This window comes from Impatiens glandulifera, chromosome 4 (assembly GCF_907164915.1).
Source record: "Impatiens glandulifera chromosome 4, dImpGla2.1, whole genome shotgun sequence".
NCBI lineage: Eukaryota > Viridiplantae > Streptophyta > Magnoliopsida > Ericales > Balsaminaceae > Impatiens > Impatiens glandulifera.
Genome location: NC_061865.1, coordinates 37,952,405 through 37,971,719, shown reverse-complemented (window position 1 = coordinate 37,971,719; position 19,315 = coordinate 37,952,405). Strand labels below are relative to the sequence as shown.

The following is a 19,315-nucleotide window of genomic DNA, read 5'->3' as shown; positions in this document are numbered from 1 at the left end:
CTTTCACAGATGTTACATAAATATGCGATGAATATTCATTTTGAATTCAAAGTGTAGAAGTCAAAAAAAGAACGTTGGTATGTGAAATGTTTGGATGAGAAGTGCAAGTGGAGATTGCGTTCTGTGAAAGGAAAATTCTCGGAGATGTTTGAGATTTAGAAATTTGTAAAAGATCACACGCGCTCAATTGTGACGAGGCAAGAGGATAAAAGACAAAGATCATCATGAATTATTGAGGAGTGCATGAAGAATAAGTACATGGACCATCACCATGACCAATGCCTAAGAAAATAATTGAAGATATACAGAGAAGTTATGTGATAAAGATGATTTATAATAAGGCTTAGAGGTCTAGGGAAAAGGACTTAATGGCAGTGCGAGGAACTATAGAGGATTCCTATGCTAAATTTTCATCATACTTGTACATGTTGGAGATGAATAATCTGGGTACCATGACAGACATCTAGACGGATGAGCTCGACCATTTTAGATATATATTCATGTTCCTAGGCGTCTCAATTAGGAGTTTCAGAAGTTGTTGATGTCCTATATTGTGCGTTGATGTCTTATATTGTGCGTTGATGCCTGTTTTCTTAAGCACAATGTTGGAGGTCAACTATTAATGACGATGACATTGGATGTGAATGAGAAACTATATCATGTTGGTTTTAGCGTCGTTGATTCAGAGAATAATAAGTCTTAGACATATTTCATGCAAAAACTAAGAGAATCAATTGGATCAGTCTTGAATCTCGTCTTCGTATCCGATAGACACCCAAGTATTGTCAATTCTTTGTTCGCATTTTTTCTATAATTATATCACAGTGCATGCACATACCACATCAAAATAAATATTATGGCCAAATTTAAAACTGATCACTGCCACATAGAGTTTGATTTGCTTCTCGCGTATACACAATCTTAGAGTTTAGTCGATATTTTGATAAGATCAGGCTAAGGACCCTTGTATTTCCGTCTATTTGGAAGATATTCGGTTGGAGAGATGGAGTCGTGTCTTTTCCATAGTAAACGATACAATCAACTGACAATTAATTATGCCGAAAGTTTTGATAGTCAGTTCAGGATTATTAAAAAGTATCCAATAACAATATTATCTAACTATTTAAGATTCACAATACAAGAATTTTTCATAATAGAAGAGAAAAATCGTTCAATCACACAGAACGTTTATCTCAATATTATGTAGAGTTCATATGTGAGCAAGTCCAGAATGCTAAATTTTTATAACGTCAATCCGTTTAACAAGTTTGAGTTTCATGTGCATGATGGTGAATCTAATTTTAATGTTGACTTCAAAGGAATGACTTGTAGTTGTATGGTATTTAATATATTTGGTTTTCCTTGTACTCATGCTCTAGCTGCTGCCCATACCCAGAAATTGGATGCTTATGACTTCTTCTCAAGGTAACGATTTGCTTACATGTTGAATCTATCTAATCAATTGTACAATTCATGACGCGAATTTGCTCTAACCAATTACTCACATGTTGAATCATTATTTTTTTCAGGTATTATTCAACTGAATCGTGGTTGAATGCATATGTGGAGGCATGTTAACCAAGGACTAGGCTGCCTACATATCATCTCTTGGAGAGAAATCGTGTACAAATATAGTTTGATGCATGAAAAACCGAATTTGAAAATAATCTATTATTGACATAGCGAATTTTTATTATTATTATTATTATTATTATTATTATTATTATTATTATTATTATTATTATTATTATTATTATTATTATTATGAAACACATATTTCTCCTATTTTTATTTTTATGATAATGAAAATGACCCTAAATATTGACATAAGGTTTGCTTTCGTTTTAGGTGAAACTCCCCCTTTTTTTAAAAAAAATGCTCCTATTATTGAGGTAGGGTTTTATTTATTTATTTTAAATTTTGAACATTTTGGAATAATTGTAAATTTTAAGTAATAAATCACATTGTAAATAGAACATCATTTAGTATCATGGTACAAAAATAATCTCATCCCAAATAAATCTGGGATGAATATGAAAATAAATTTCCAGCAAAATCGTTGTTGCTGCTATGGGTTACTTGCTATAATCAAAGCTAATTATTATCTTGACTACTTAAAGAGAAATGTGAAGAATAAAAAAGAAAAGTATACTATTCAATTAAATAGTGAACAAAGTTATCCAGCATAGCCTAAGCCTTACATGTACAAAGACAGTCATACCAAAAGATGCAAGGTGGTTTCATAAGCTGAGAATCAAATTGTGAAAATTTAGAAGAAGAAAAAAATCTCATTTCAGGAAAATACTAAATTCTATGACGTCCCCAAAACAGCAATGTTAAGCGATGTACAGAGTTGCTTGTAAAATGGAGCATATGTCGGTACTCGGTTCAAGCCACTTCTTCATTAACTACATGAGCTGCAAATCATCTAATTCTAGTACGAGTGAACAAAACCATCGTTCCGGTTTTTCCTTTTTTTACAAGTACCCATAGTGTTTATACTGAAATAATACTATGAATCATTTCCCTTCAAACTGTTATCATGCATCATGGCTACAAATTCATTGTAATCAATTCGGCCATCCTGAAATGGCACCAAAAACAGATAACCAGGTTACTATCCCCTATTATAAATGTAGCAGCTTCTTTTTTATATAACATGACTAGAACACCCTTCAAGATTCCTATATATTACAAAAGTAGAGGTATTTTGATAATATTGAATCTAAGATCAAAGGAAATAGTTAAAGCAGAAAGAAGGATCAAATACTTACATTGTCTTGATCAACTTCACGTATAATATCTTCCAATTGAACATTTCCGAGACCAAATTGTTCACAAGCCTGTTGGAGCTCATCTTGAGTGATGTATCCACTTCCATCTTTGTCGAAATAGGAGAAAGCTGCGAATACATGATCCTCTTTCTGCACTTTGTTTAAGTGGAGCATGGCCGCTACAAATTCACCATAGTCGATTGTGCCACTGTTGTCAAAATCCGCCTGTAATGTAAAGTAAATCGGCTTGCTTGCATCAAAGTTGGTCTAATTGTTTACCAATTTTTCTTTTCATGTTGATTATCATCTGAAAAATCTACACTTGTGAAGTTTGTCAAAATCACATATTTAAAAAATAAGCCATGATGATGGAAAAAAATACCTATACCAATAATGAACAAATAAATTACATTATAATTTGCATTATGATCAAAAGAATAATGTAATATCAAATTAAGTAACAAATTACACTATAACCTAGATCATTAAAATAATAATCATGTGATCATCATAAAAAAAGGAAAATAAACTTATCCCAAGAAAAAGAAGATCATAATTTGAATTGTGGAGATTTTCCAATTATTGTTACTGAGATGTTGACAAATACTAGTTTTCAATATGTTCGTTATGTGGTGGGAAGGATGAAGTCTAATCATAATTCAAATTTAACCATAAGGGAGGAAAACAAGAAATAAGGTACTTTATTTAATCACATCTTCTGTTTATTATACCAGTGACAAAATTTTCTATCATACTTAAAGGGATATGAACTTCTTTACTTATCCTTTCTTATTGTACCCCAAATATCCCATTTTATGTGAGTCATTTCGATTAAAAATTGTAGAAAAATATTCAAATAATTGGAAATTTTGGATAATTAATTAAATAATAGTTGTAAATTATTATAAACTAAATACAGAGTAATCTGTTGTTGGTTAAAAACTCCTAGATAATTAATCCATAGTTCTACGAACTAAAATCCTATCCTAGGCAGGACATCTATTATGTATTTAAAGGGCATAACTCATTGGAATAGGCTATTTTTACGACCTGTTTAAAGGTATTAAATAGGCAGTGAGGTTGTAACAGTTTGTGTTGTTGATTGTTGAATATATTTGAAAATAATTTTTCCAAATTCTTTGGAGAAGATGACAAAAGACTAGATTTATGACGTAGAAATAATTTTTCAGATTAACGATACGCTCCAAAAAGACGAGGTGCATCTTGCGACAACTCACTTGAGGAAAAATGCACTGTAATTGTTTAGGGAACATGTGGTCACGAAAACTCTCAGCCAATGATTGATGTGGAGAGAGCTGAAACGACTAATGCGACATGAGTTCGGGTTATGTGCAATGGACGATCCACAACATAAGCAAGAGAAGGTGCAGCCAAAATCGTGAGAGTCATCGCGGAACAATGTCGACAAATAACAAGGATGATCTATGATGAAATTAAAAAGCAAAATCAAAAGGCAGATGATGAACCAAAAAGACAAAATGGAAAACAATAGTCAAAAATTGATATTGAAATTCGTTGAGCTATTGGAAGATGACCAGCAACATAACATTCTAAAAGATGTGGCACAATCTACGCCTTCCTCATTAACACATTTGGCTCCAAACAGAGACTAAACCCTTTTGATGACGATTGTTGTAAAGTGAAAATATGAGCATCCTCCCGCCGACTTTGTTTTGATGAAGTGGAGAATCCACATACTCATGATACAAAACACGACAATCTCAGTCTCGACAAGAAATCTACGATTATTCAGGTATTCGTTTATTAATTTGCATGTCTCCCTAATGTATAATGACCGAGAGAATGCGAAGGCAACCTACATTGGAAAGGATTATCATTGTCGGGTTGACTCCGGAAAAGCTTGAAGAAATATTTGAAGATGTTTTGAGCCTTAAAGATAGGAGGTTAACATTTGATCGCATTTCTCAAGCATACTTAGCGCCATATCCAAATTATGTCTAGTTTTTGTGGTTTGAGAAACCACCGGATGGTGAATTTAGCTCGCATAAAACACGAATGAGATGCAAGTACCTATAATGGTTTGAAGAACCACATAATGCATAATTTTTGTAATTGTTCATATAGCCCACAATTGGGACAATTTCTTTTGGTTTGAATTCTTTCAATATTGACAAAAAGATTGCGGAACTCTTGGGACAAAGACAAATTTAAATAATATTATCAACATACTGAGGATGGATACTTATGGGGTTAAAAGATTCTCGTTTCTTAATGGACAACTCAGAAAAGATGGTTGTATTGTAGTTGGAGCTGAAACAGATCTTGGAACATATGTGATATCCAATATGCATAGTTCTTTAGTGGATGACATTTTGGGATCATAGTGGATGACATTTTTGCATCATAGTTACATCTCAAAAGTTGAGACACACTTTAGTATTGGCGGGGTATGGAAAAGGTGAATTTGTTAGAAATTATTTAGAGTGTCAATAAAAAAAATGGGAGCATCACAGACAGAAGTGACTTTTTTAACATTTGGAGATTCCTATATGTATTTAGAGTGATATTTCGATGGAATTCTCATTAAGAAGTTACCTAAATCTTAAGTACACTCGATCATTTTGTGATTGTTGATAGACTCTCTAAGATGACTCATTTTATTAGCACAAGTCATCTTTATACAACTAGTACTATGATATCCAAACTTTATGGCATGCAACTTATCATAGTTTGTGATTGAGACAAGATAGTTGTTAGCAAATTTCTGGATTCAGTTGGGTAAGTTACATTGGGTTGGGTAAGTTACAGAGGATACAACGAGCTATGACTACAACTTATCACCCCAGACAGATTCTCAAACTGAAGTTGTTAATTTTAAGTGTTGAAACTCTACAATGTATGGCGGGTCAGAACTGTCTTGGGAAAAATGACTTTCCTTAGCCGAGTGATGGTATAATACATGTTTCTATTTATACGCAACTGATAGGCGGAGTAACCATTTTGTTTAGCCAGTCATCAGGCTCAAAGTCGGCCCAACAAGGAAATTTGTAGCTCCAGGATTAGCCAGCCCAACAACAGACATATATGAACGCGTTTGAATAGGCCCAGTCTAGACGGTCTGATTTGTGTAGCCAAGTCAATGCCCTGCTCAATTTGGGAAAAGCCCAAGACGAAAGCGATAGAGCCTGAGCCCGAAGAGAAATTTGCACCGACTCCTCATCCTTCTTCGCGATTTTTAAGCGTCGTTAGCATATAGAGATAGGGGTGGGAAAATTACCGATATTAAAGGTATATCAAAAATACCGTACCGTAATATATCGAAAATATCGACTTTTAAGGTATATCGAAAAAAATGTAGGGTATGATACCGATACCGTAATTATTGGTACGGTAAAGGTATAAGATTTTTAAAATTTTGGTATATCGAGATATACCGAAATACCAAAATAGTATTTATAAGTTAATATATATATAAATATATATATAATACTTATAAGGAAATAATTAAATAGATTTGAAATTAATTTAATTATAGAAATATAATTTTTGAATAATATCAAAATATAATTATATTGAAATATTATTCCATATAAATGCAAATCTCTACCTTACCGATTGGATTGATTTTTTTTAAAATTAATATATTTTTTAAGTATTAAAGGTATAATACCGATACCGTACCGAAAATAAGGTATACCGAAATTAAGGTAAGATAATGTATGAATTTTTTATATACCGAAATCAAGGTAAGGTAAAGGTATGCATTTTTTGCATACCGAAATTTTAGGTAAGGTATAAGGTATGGATAAAATATTAAGTTATACCGTACCGACCCACCCCTATATAGAGATGCTGATGAAGTGTGTTTATACATAATATACATTTACTATCTGAAGAGTTATCTCTCAATCTTCCTAGCCCAAGGGGAGACCCAATCGCCTAAGTAGGCCCACCCAAGGAATATTCTAGTTATGGAAGAGGTATTCTAATTTAAGAAGGAATATTCTAATTAAGTAAGAGATAATCTAGGTTAAGAAAAAATATCTTAAATTAGTGTAATTAATTTGTAATTGAAAGTCAATTACTAAATTAGTACGTCATAAGTCTTAAAAATACCTCAAAGGTATTAAATTGTAATGATAAAGTGCAAGCAATAAAATTTTCTAAATATTTTTTCTCTCAAATTTCTACATGGTATCAGAGCAGGTTTTTCCATCTTGAAGAAACCTATTCATAATTTTCCGCTGCCTCTTCCAACGGTGAAAATAGCCATTTAGGAGAACTCAAATAATTATATTATTTTATATTTCTTAAGTATTTTTTATCTCTATTTTATCACCCACTATGTTAAACAAATGGGACGTCGTTTCAAAATTGCACTTTATATCTCGACCGTATCTGTAAATGTTCGCGTCTCGATAGATTTCTTCCAACATTTCATTTGTCCAAAAATTATCATTTTTCATTCAAAAGTTCCAAGAGCCAAAAGTCAAGTGCCAATTGCCAAGCGCCAAAATCAAGTGACAAGTGCTAAGTGCTCAGAGCCAAGAGGCAAGTGTCAAGAACCAAGTGCCAAGAGGTAAGTGCCAAAAGCCAAAAACTCTTTCCAAGTGGAACTTCGAAGAACTATGTAACAAGTTTGATACTCTCAATATACTTACCCAACTTGAGGGGAGTGTAAAAGGCACTCTATTCTGGCATGACCCTTGGTTTGAAAACCAGCCTATCATCGACAAGGAGGAGTTTCAAAATACTCGTATCAGAAGGGACTGCGCAAAAGCGAAAATCAGAGACATTAAAGACGGGAATTGGAACTTGCTCTTGAGAAGAATTCCAGAAGGAAAGAGGATACTTGATCATATAAGTAACATACAACTACACGACAGACCGGATATTCATGAATGAAAAGTTGAGGACAATGGGAAGCTGATATTGAAGAAAATATGGGAGGTAATCCGGGAAAAAGCGCAGAAAGTAGAATGGGCTCCTCTTGTATGGTCAACGAAGATTATCCCTCGACACCAGTTCATTCTATGGCTCGCCTTCTGGGAAAGACTCAGCACTCGTGATCGTATCAGTAAGTATATGAGCATCCCGGACGCGAGCTGTCTTCTATGCATAGGAAATGAAGAAATCATAGATCACCTATTCGGGAGCTGCTGTATTGCTTCAGAGCTTTGGGACAGATTCTATAAAGCCTGGAGCTGACCAGTTTCCCGAGCGAATGGAATGAAATCAAAGAAGCAACACTACTCAAAGCCAAGAGAAAAAGATTTGCAACAAGCGTGTTTAAGTGTGGCTTTGGAGCAGTAGTGTATAACATTTGGCAAGAACGGAATGCAAGGGTATATGACAACACCCGCAGGAGCATTGACGAGTTATGGAAAGATATTGTATCGGATTGCAGCGCCCTCGCGGGAACGTGGAGAAGAATTCCAAGCACGGAGCAGAACTGGAATATCTGCAGGAACTGGAATTTACCGTTTTTTAAACTCACTAGAATTGAAAGCATTGTAAACAAATAATTCATTTACGTTTTTAGTTTTTATTCAGAATGTTACGACTTCAAAATCATTCTAGGCCTGTCTAGAATGATCTCTTAAACTCGTGGGTTTTTTTTTCCCATTTTTGGGAATTTTTAATAAAATGACGCTAAGTCGTTTTTCCAAAAAAAAAATTATCTCTCAATCTTGCTAGCCCAAGGGGAGGCCCAATCGTGTAAGTATAGAGCGATTAGATGGGCCAACCAATGGCGGGGCGGGCCTACCTACCAAAACCCATCGTTTGACGGGTCGACGATGGGCCGGCCCACCATCCCGACAGGCTGAAAATTCTCAACCCAACCCAAGGTGGGTTACGGGTTAGGCGGGCCAGCCCGTAGGTTGTCTCACTACAAATAAAAAATTTAGAGATAAAATAGAGATAATATAATAATTTGAGTTGTCCTCCAATGGCTATTTCCATCATTGGAGGAGGCAACAAAAAAATTGTGAACAAATTCCTTCAAGATGGAAAACCTGCTCTGATACCATGTAGAAATTTGAGAGAGAAAATATTTAAATAATTTTATTGTTTGCACTTGATCATTACTATATAATACTTTTGAGGTATTTATAGGACATATGACGTATTAATTTAGGAATTGTCTTCCAATTACAAATTAATTACACTAATTTAAGATATCTTTTCTTAACCTAAAATATTACTTCTTTAATTAGAATATCCTCTTAAATTAGAATATTTCTTCTTTAAATTAGAATATTCTTCCTTAACTAGAATATCATTTCTTAAATTAGAATATTTTTCCTTAACTAGAATATTCCATGGATTGGGCCTACTTAGGCGATTGGCCTCTCCGATGTTGCTTGATTTATGCCATTTGATTGATTTGCCTAATAATCTTTATCTTAGGTAAACTGAGAACAATATAGGTTCATTTCCTTAAATGTGGCAGTAGACTATCATTTCTATAATTTGATTTGACCCAGTTAAATGTAGGATTAGGCGTGCAAATAAGTACATACATGAGTAAGCTTTATTGAGAAATTAATGAATAACAGATTCCTTTTCTCATCTCTTCAGTAGTATTACAGATTGCTTCAATTAGATATGATATTATAATATTACAATAACATCTCATAATTATATTATTGATTTGATTTGATTGAAGAAAATCATGTTTAATTGGATTTGATAAAAATATTTATTATCTTTTTGTATCCTAGTGATCTATATTGTGCAAGTATATATATTCTCAATAATACAAACTCTCTTAAATTTTCACATATATCAATTTATTTATTTATTTATGATTAACTTATTACTTTTATGGGTCATTTTAATGTGTCCTTGAAACTTACTTGGAGAAGAATGTGGTCCAACTAAACAAAACTGTGTAAGCAGTATTTATCATGTTGAAGGTATATGAAGATATGTGATATCAAGAATCTGAATATAGTAGCTCAGATAGTGCAATTACCGCTTGCATTAAGCTGTTGATGTCTGAATCTTTGAGCTTAGCTCCCACTCTTTCCAGACCCTTTTTCAGTTCCACAAGAGTGATATGCCCACTATTGTCTGTATCTATCATCTTAAACATTTCTTTTAATCCTGCAATTTCTTCTTCAGACAGACTTTCTGCAATCACCTAAGAAAACCAAACACAATAAACAACTATAAACTGGAAATTTGACAATGCAACTCTTTTTGTCTATCAAAAAGTTGTGTACTAGTTATTTATTCATAGACAAATTTAATTCTCATCTATTTGAGTTTCAGGAGATGTATTCGTGGAATAAGATTTTTGCCTTAACCTAAAGTCCTTCACATTAGGAATGAAGTCATTACTTGGCACTTTTGCCTTGGACATCCTAAATTATATGTACATAATTAGCCAAATTATTTCCAGATTTATGTATCAAGATCCAAATTCATTTCTTTCTGAAAAGTACAAAGTTTCTAGGCATACACAAACTACATTTCCCAAAGTTTCCTCATCTTTCGACACAACCTTGTTTTTAATCCATATTGATCTAAGGGGCTAAGTAGCCCACCTCTTTCATCACACTTGCGGCATGTAGTGCATTTCTTATGAAAGAAAAATGAAAACTAAACACTATCTTCAAACCTTTCACAAAAGGGATTTCACAGTTCAAAACCTGTACTCAAATTCTCAAAACATTTCACAACAGACATCTATTTGAGTTTCTGAAATATTTCAGCTCTCAACTTGAGTCATACCTATCTGACATGATATTGTTCATACAAGTTCATGTGTTAAACACCCATCAACAAATACTTTGAGGAAGATATACAAGATTTAGAGCAACAACTAGCAAGGAGTTTGAAATCAAGGATCTAGGAAACCTCAAATACTTCTTAGGAATGGAAGTAGGCAGATTCAAAGGAAGGAATCACAGTTACTTAAAGGAAATAAACTTTGAACTTCATAAAGAACACTGGAAAGCTGTGTTAAAAACCAACAAATACTTCTATGGATCCTAAGAAAAAGACTAGTAGAAAAACAGGACAGTCCACCAATGGACAAATGGAGATGACCGAGGCTGGTAGGCCAACTCATTACTTATTACACACATCCTCATATTTGTCATATTTATTTAAGTTTACACATGGGAAGATACTATTCTTGACAAGGAGCAATGAGAGGGAAACTTCAATTTATACATATGCAAATCATGCTAACAACACTGTTGACATAAGGTCAGTTTTTACCTATTGTTCCTATGTATGGGAAAACCTAGGGATTCGAAGAAGCATGACATGGTCTCTAAGAGCAGTGCTAAATCATAACTAATGTCCTCAGCTCCTGACATATGTGAAGAATTATAACTTCAAAGATTGGAAGAGCTGCGATACATGGGAACTACCAACAATTATACTATGTAATAATTAATAAACATTAGCATGGTAATAATCAATTAGTTGTATAGGGTTAATGTCAATCTTGTAAGTAGATGGCATAATTGTAAATATGCATTGATAGACATTAAAATAGTTGAGAACTTGTAAGTAAAGTAGTTAATGAAAATATCAGTTCGAATGGAATGATGCAGCTACAATCATTTTTGAAACACTCAAGGAGGTAATGACCCGACCTCCAGTACTTAAACTGCCAAATAATGAAGAAGAATTTATGATTGAAATTGGCAGCAGACGCTTTATCCAGAATTTCGTCGGAATGATCATGCTCTGCTATTTCTGAATTTTCATCGGTCTTAATGAAGAGAATCGTACAATCATGGGAGAATGATGAGAGTTTGAAAGGGATTATACTCACATTGGGAAGAGATCTTCAAGGGTGACAGATTTCACTTTCATTAATCAACAATTGAGGAAAAGAGGAAAAATTGTAGTAGGTGCTGACTAAGGGTTAAGAAACTATGTGATTTCCACGATGCACAATTCAGCGGTGGGTGGACATTCAGGGGTGATGGTCACCTATCAGAAACTTTGACAAGCTTATCATTGGCGAGGATTGGAACGGGATGTCCGAGAATTCGTAAAAAATTGTGATGTATGACAACAACAAAAATGGGAAACTCAAGGTTACAAAGGTTTGCTGCAACTTTTGTCTATTCCTAAGTCAATCTGGAACGACATATCTATGGATTTCATTGAGGGTTGCCTAAATCTAATGGTTACTCGGCAAGGTGGTAGTAGACAGACTTTGAAAATGACACATTTTATCAGTCTTCGACATCCATATTCAGCAAGTACAATTGCTCAGGTGTTCCTTGACAATATTTTCAAACTCAATGGTATGCCCTTAACAATTGTTAGTGATAAGGACAAAATCTTTGTTAGTACATTTTGGAGAGAATTATGTAAGTTGCAGGGCATTCAACAAGCCATTCATCGGCATATCATCCATAAACTGATGGACAAACTGAGGTAGCCAACCGAAGTTTTGAAACGTATTTATATTTTATGGCTGGCCAAAAGCCTAAGTCATGGGTAACTTGGTTTTCTTTAGCGGAATGGTGGTACAATACCAATTTTCATTCGGCAACTTTATAATCACCGTATGAAATTATATATGGACAACCACCACCAATCCATTATCCTTATTTAGCTGGGGATATAAAGTAGAAGTACTCTATCTGCTAGGGAAGAAGCCCTTGAGCTGCTGAAATTTAATCTTCAGAGAGCTCAAAACAATATGAAACAACAAGCTCATAAACAAGGGTGGACTGTGTGTATGAAGTAGGGGATTGGGTGTTCGTTAAATTACAGTCATACCAACACTTTTCAATTCGAGAAAAAATGCACAAACTTAGTCCCAAATTTATGGACCCTTTTTGGTGGTGAAAAAAATTGGGAATGTTGCATATAAGCTGAACATTGCTTCAACAACACGAATGCACAATATTATACATATTCACAGTTGAAGAAAAGAGTAGGTGATTTCTTGGCTACTCATATTCCAATACTACGCACTATTGATACTTTAAAACCAAGGGCTATATTGGATGAAAGAGTGGTTTGGAAAGAAGGAATTAGTCTGGGCAAATTCTTGATTAGATGGTCTATTTCCTCCGATGATGTAACATGAGAGGAAGAATCTTGACTGATGGATCATTAACCAGATTTTGTGGTGTTAGTGGGAAAACTGCTTCTGATTCTCAGCTTGTTCGTGGTCGAACAAGATGTGATGGAGAGGCTAATGTTACGAAGGGAAATGAGAATTAGGGCTGTAAGCCCCTAGAATAAATTTGCAAGTGTAAATCGTCGACAATTATTTTACAAATAAGTTGTTTTACAATAAGCATTTTATATTTCAGTATGTAGAATTATGCAATTACTTGTACTCAACATGTTGATTTGTTTACACTCAACATGTTGAGTGTTGTAGTCTTTACCTTTATCACACTTAATGTCTTCTAAAATCTGAATTTCTCAACTCACTATCTAAATAATATTTTACCTCTTTCAAATTTTATATGGTATCAGAGCGAGCAGATTTTTTCATCTTGAAGAAACCTGTTACACAATTGTTTGAGTTTCTATTTTCTAGTGTGAAACATCACAATCATAGTTCGGAGTTTCCTTAGATACTCAAAAAAAAGGACCAATGGCATTTAACATTATTTGCAATCTGTAACAGTCTTTTGAACATATAGATGGTCCTAATAACATTAAAAACTGCTAATTTTTCAGCACTAATTGATCTATAATATTCTTAATTTTCACAAAACTGAAATTCCATAATATTTCTCTTTTCCATGTTTGTAATTGGATAAAAAGTCTTACTCTGATTGCTATCTTCTTTAGTTTATTCATGGCAGAGAATTGCTTTAATCGAGATAGAACAGCCGAATCTAGGGGTTTATCAGGAGCAGCACCATTAACCTGAATCCAAGGATGGCCTGCAAAAAAAATCTGTAAGTTAATGAAATCAAAGTCAGACTGAGAGGAAAATCAACGGCTCTTTATGATGGGGAAAGGTCATAACCTAAAATGGGTGTTTCTCAAAATCTCAAAAGTTGGGAATTCTATTCTGGAACCTCCGAAAATAACATAAGAGGTACTGATGATAGAATAACTTTTATTATGCAAAAGAATTACAAGAAAAGGATTTGATTGAAATCATAATATCAGTACCTAGATTTTTTGTAAAAAAAGGTTCAATTCACCACATCAATATGATCAAACCACTAGTTATGTATTCTGTTCTAGCAAGTCGAAGAACAGATTTCTCTTTATGTTGGTACAAAAAAGGGAAAAGTCATTTGATAAGTTTGCCATGCAGGTACATAATTGGGCAATATTACCAAACACCCAATAGCGGTAACCTGAAAAGAAGCATGGTAAGAAAAATGAAGATATACTTGTGAATCTCCACATCCATTAACATGGCTGGAGGAAAACAGATAAAGTTGTCGACATATACACTTACAAAGAACTCCATGTGCTGTCAGGCGCCTTTTGGGATCTCTTACAAGCATCCTCTTAACTAGATCTTTAGCACTGTCTGATATACTTGGCCACGGTTCCGAAACAAAATCAAGATCACCTCTTAAGACCTGCTCAAAAATTCCTTGCTCGGTTTCTGTTTCAGATACCATACCAGCTCTGATGTTAGCATAATTAGGTATTGAATAATCAAGAAAGTAAGCAGAAAATACTTAATGGAATGTTGTAATCTCACCATCCCAGAAAGGTGGGACCCCACTCAGCAAGATGTAAATGATGACCCCAGCACTCCAAACATCACATTCAAGACCATAGTATTTCTTTAGAACTTCTGGAGCAACATAGTAAGGGCTTCCAACCACATCAGTGAAGATTTCACCTGAATATTCAAACTGTTAGCATGCTTACAATTGCATAGCACTTAGTAACATTTATTTAGAAAACTAAGAAACAAGATCTCAACCATGAGTGGGGCTTACTTATAGAGACATTTCAATGAGCAGATGTCCTGTTTTTGCTTGTAACCTCAGTCAAACAAAAGCCTAAATTTTGGAAAAAGGGGTACACTGGAATAATAAACAAAAAGTAGATTCTTCAAAGTGAACAATATGATTATGATATTGCTCAATAGAAATTAAAGTAAGAATGGGAGAGGAGGTGAGGTGAGAAATCAAGAAAAAACTTGGAGATGAGATGCCAAGAAAAATCTTGGGAAAATATTCTTCCAATTTTTTTTAAAGGTAAACTTTTATATCATAAAAAATGTGAACACAAATGCGTTCATAAGTTACAAGCAAAGGAATAAAGAAATAGTAAAGGCAAACAATAAAAAGGAAAAGTTAGCTCTTAGTGAGCTCAAAAAAATACAGCAGTCAGCAGGTCCCTCCCTTGTTGATTGTAGCAAAAAAATGGAGAGGCTTGATCCTTTCGAGCCCTTCAAAATGTCCACCACAACATAAGAGGGATGATATTCCATTATGAGACAATCCTCATGGATATGCACCAACCGATCAAGGCATAATCTATTGAAATTTGAAGATATTCCACAACATATTCCAAAAGAGATGGTAACTAAGAAGGTTAAAAGTCAATCTTAGAGATCTAATATCATAAACGCACCGATCAATCCATATGATATGATTATCCATACATCATTAATTAAGAAAAAATAGGAAAATCTGCAGTAGCAGTATTCCCAGGAACAGTACCAGCAGAGTAGTGCGTCCGGAATCTAGCAACAAGTTCAGAATCTAGTTCATATGTTGTAGGAATGTCTAATATTGACAACAAAGGATACAGTACATTCTTGCAGCTCACTTCCTAATTCCCACTTGCAAAATAGCGGTTTCCTTCTTCCTCGAGGGAAACACTGTTCAACCCATCCGTGTACATTCTAATTGGATTGCTCACCTCACATTTTTGTACTCTTCTCGACTCCCCACCTCCACTATACTTTTCAATGCTGCCAAGTAAGCGAATCCAACAATAGTTAGGGAGGATATTCTAGCTAGGAGGACATACAGATCTTATCATTTACTTTTCTTCATGATTGTACAAACTATAGCTGTGGAAACCCATTTCGGATCTCTGCTCCCTTTCCTCCCTGTTCCCTCTGTGGAGGGAGCAGAGGATCAGGATCCTATCTAGTGGAAACCAGGAGAGCAAATTGAAGGATGATGCAGAATATGATGATCAGATGTTGTATGGTTTCTCTGACATTCCATTACAAGGGAGCCTTATATTTTTCCGACAGATGCGGTGGAGACATGTATTCCAATATGCAACTCTTAAGAAGTTGAGTTACAGTTAAGTTTGGTTAACTATGCATTGAGAGAGACAATCATATAAGGAGCTTGTCATCACTATGACTTTCTTGTTTCTTCATCTTTTCTTTGGGACTATAATGATTTTTCTTTGGGACTATAATGATTGATGGATATACATATAGAGAGATTTTTAAATAGATAAAATATAAATTTGTCTCGTGGAGATTCTCTGATCTAATCTGATCCGAATTAGAAGGGTGCGGGATGGTAATTACATTTCTTGTAAATGAGTTGTATAGGGAAATGTCCACTCTTTCTTGTCTCTATCTCTATGTCTCCCCTCCTCTGTGTCTCATCTTCTTCTTATGGTGTAATTCGGTATATCAATAAAGAGTAGTCTGAAATCGCGAACTAAAGGACATGGCTGTTATAAAAAAGGGACTTCACTGACTAAGGGGTCCCTTTTTATAACAGACACATCCTTTTGTATAACAACAAGGTTCATTTGCTGTGCGAGTTGCGGTTTTCAGAGTTATGTATCATTTCTTATCAATAAAATACTGTTACTGAAAACAGATATCAAATATACCCAGCAAAGCTCCAGCAGAACGTCTCCAAGTCATTCCCTATAATGAACAGAAAAGCAAGTTGAGTAGTTGCTAAACATAACCCATTGTCTTCTCTTTGTAACACTACACCAATTGTTTTCCAAACCATTTCCTCATTTCTTCTACCAACACCAAAAGCCCTATTACCATTCACAATAATATCAATAATCTAGTATTTTAGGATATTCCAATGTAATGGGTCTCTCTTAATCATCATATATTTTAAGGCCTTACTCCAAATTTCTTTAGAGAAACTGCACTCCAAGAAAAAGTGGTTAATACTATCCTCTCACTTACAAAGTGGAACATTGATGTCCATGAATCTTTTCAGTTTGTCCCTTGTCAATAAGCGATCATGCATAGCCTGCCAAACTAGAATCCTATGCCTTGCCACATTTTCTTTGGTCCACACTCCACACTACCTTCCCTTCTCATGTCTTATTCTTAGAGCACCTATGTTTTGAAAGTAGAGAATTTGTTATGAACTTTAATTCTGTACTTCCATCCTCATTATTGAGAATGTAAGGAATGTCCAACATAATTTGAAGCATTTGTCTCCCTACATGAGAGCACTTGAGCTGCCCATTTTTTTCCCCATAAAGATGACACTGCTCTGTGTCATTATAAAGCTTCCCCATTAATATGATTGGACAGCTCTTTGTTTAAGGATTAAAGGATTTCCTCTAAACCACAGATCTAATGTTGTACAAAAACTGTTTTGAAGACCTGGAAACAAGCAATGCACAACTAAGCAATTCTTAATCTTCATTAGAGATAGCATCCCTCATTTAGATAGCCATGTAATGCCTAGTAATGCCAAGAAAATAATGCTTAGTTTAAACAGTATGACTGCTTGGTTATAGAAACATAAATATGGTTACCGTAGGGAATATGCTGAGTCCCAAACAGAGAAATATGAACCACTTGTTCATTCTAGCAAGCGGCAGAAACGACACCAAATGATAATGTGATGCTCTAGAAGTTTAAGAAGGAGCTCCTCCTGAAAATCTACATTTCCTACTCACATCCAAATGTTCTTGTTTCATTAGAAGATTATATAATAGCAAGCTACTAAACCATGTATCACTTAAGGTGAGAATGAAAGTGATTTTCTACAGCTAACTTGACATTGTCAAATACTCTAAAGTTGAAAATTTGCCAAAGGAACTTCTCTTTTTAAAGGATAAAACCATTTCATTGATCTGTAGTTTTCGCGAAGGTCGCAAAGAAATTGGTGAAAAAACCATCAAAAATATTTCAGTACATGCTATGACCAGATTAGTCATAAGCTATCAAAAGGTGACTCAAAACACATCATCATCAAATCAACTAACATCATGCTAAAGGAACTTCTACATTCAAATAACACAGGATTTTCAACAACACAATAAAAGTTCAATGAAGAAAAGGATTTTAAACACAATACCTGGCCTGAAGAACACAGAGAGACCAAAATCAATCGATTTAAGCGTAGAGTCCTCGTCCTTTCCGACAAAGAGAAAATTCTCTGGCTTCAAATCCCTATGCATCACTCCTAAGGAATGACATGCCTCCACAACACCAACTATAGTCCTTGCTAATTCTGCTGCCTTTTTCTCCGTATAATGCCCCCTTTGAATAATTCTATCGAAAAGCTCCCCACCAGCACATAGATCCATAATAACATGAACGGCCACTGCATCCTCATGGGCACCCACAATTGATATCACATTTGGATGACCAGCCAAATGGTGCATTATCTGAATCTCCCTTCTGACATCCTCCACATCTTCGCTTGTTGTCAACTTCCTTTTCTCAATAGTTTTGCAAGCAAATTCCTTCCCATTTTCCTTCTCCACACACAGGAAAGTCGTTCCGAATTGCCCTTGTCCAAGCTTCTTCCCAACAGTATAAACCTCCTTCATGTTGGCAGTTTTCTTTTGAAGAACAGACTGAACTTTAAGCCCTGCACTTGGCAACCGCTTAACATGCTTTGCCATGCTCTTGTTTCCCTCCCCTCGCTCAATTGTTAACTCACGCTTCATAGACTTTGTCTCTCCAGCTATAGTAATGTGTTCAGGAGGAGTGCTTTGAACATGCAACGTAGAATCAGCTCCTCCATTTTTGGTTACTGATGCTGAATCTCCCGTCTTCTCCTGTGAAAATGAATTGGTATTGCTGTCATCATGAAGATTATCGTCAACTTGTCTAGGTTTCCAGACTGCTGCTGTAACAGATTGCAAGAACCCATTATTACGTAGATTGGGTCCAACACAATTATTCCCCATCAAATACTAATCCACTCTTATTACGGATATTCATATGCCTTATATTTACATCCAATAAAACTACACTTGACTCATAAGCTAATACCAAAATCTTCTGAAGAAACTGTTACGATCTGAAGAACACAAGTGGCGCGCCAAGAGCATCGTTCTTTTAAGAATAATGATAAACAGAGATTTGCAGAGAAAAGGGTGAGAGAATGAGTCACATGATATATATGTTACCTTAAAAGTAGGAGTTCTAATCATTTTTCTCTTAAATTTTGTATATTAAATTTTTTTATAATTTTTTAAATTAAAATATTATATATTATCTTTTAAAATTATTAATATATTAATACATTTTTAAATTATATATATATATATATATATATTTTAATTTAAAATATATATAAAGAAAGTAAATTTTTTTAAATTATTCTTCTCAATAATTTAATTTCTTCTATTTACTTAAAAGTATTTTCTTAAATAATAGTTATTGAAACTAG

The 19,315-nt window shown here is 34.4% G+C and overlaps 1 protein-coding gene across 1 annotated transcript; it reads right to left on the bottom strand.

Moving 5' to 3' along the window:
* Window positions 1-2,268: 2,268 nt before the first annotated feature.
* On the bottom strand, window positions 2,269-18,858 carry LOC124934267 (calcium-dependent protein kinase 20-like). Its single transcript, XM_047474768.1, has 7 exons — window positions 17,990-18,858; window positions 14,425-14,568; window positions 14,173-14,325; window positions 13,527-13,642; window positions 9,736-9,903; window positions 2,775-2,999; window positions 2,269-2,584 (listed from the first exon to the last, which is right to left on the bottom strand). Exons 1-7 carry the CDS (start codon window positions 18,828-18,830, stop codon window positions 2,513-2,515), a joined length of 1,719 nt encoding a protein of 572 aa, XP_047330724.1. The 5' UTR covers window positions 18,831-18,858; the 3' UTR covers window positions 2,269-2,512.
* Between the last annotated feature and the right edge of the window lie 457 nt (window positions 18,859-19,315).

What these genes read in the sequence shown, in the direction of transcription:
- LOC124934267 (XM_047474768.1), bottom strand. Translation starts at nt 18,830, where the DNA reads ATGGGGAATAATTGTGTTGGACCCAATCTACGTAATAATGGGTTCTTG. An exon ending in CTCTGTGTTCTTCAGGCCAG is followed by an intron (nt 14,569 to 17,989) that starts GTATTGTGTTTA and finishes TTGAATATTCAG; the next exon opens with GTGAAATCTTCACTGATGTG. An exon ending in GGTCCCACCTTTCTGGGATG is followed by an intron (nt 14,326 to 14,424) that starts GTGAGATTACAA and finishes TATCTGAAACAG; the next exon opens with AAACCGAGCAAGGAATTTTT.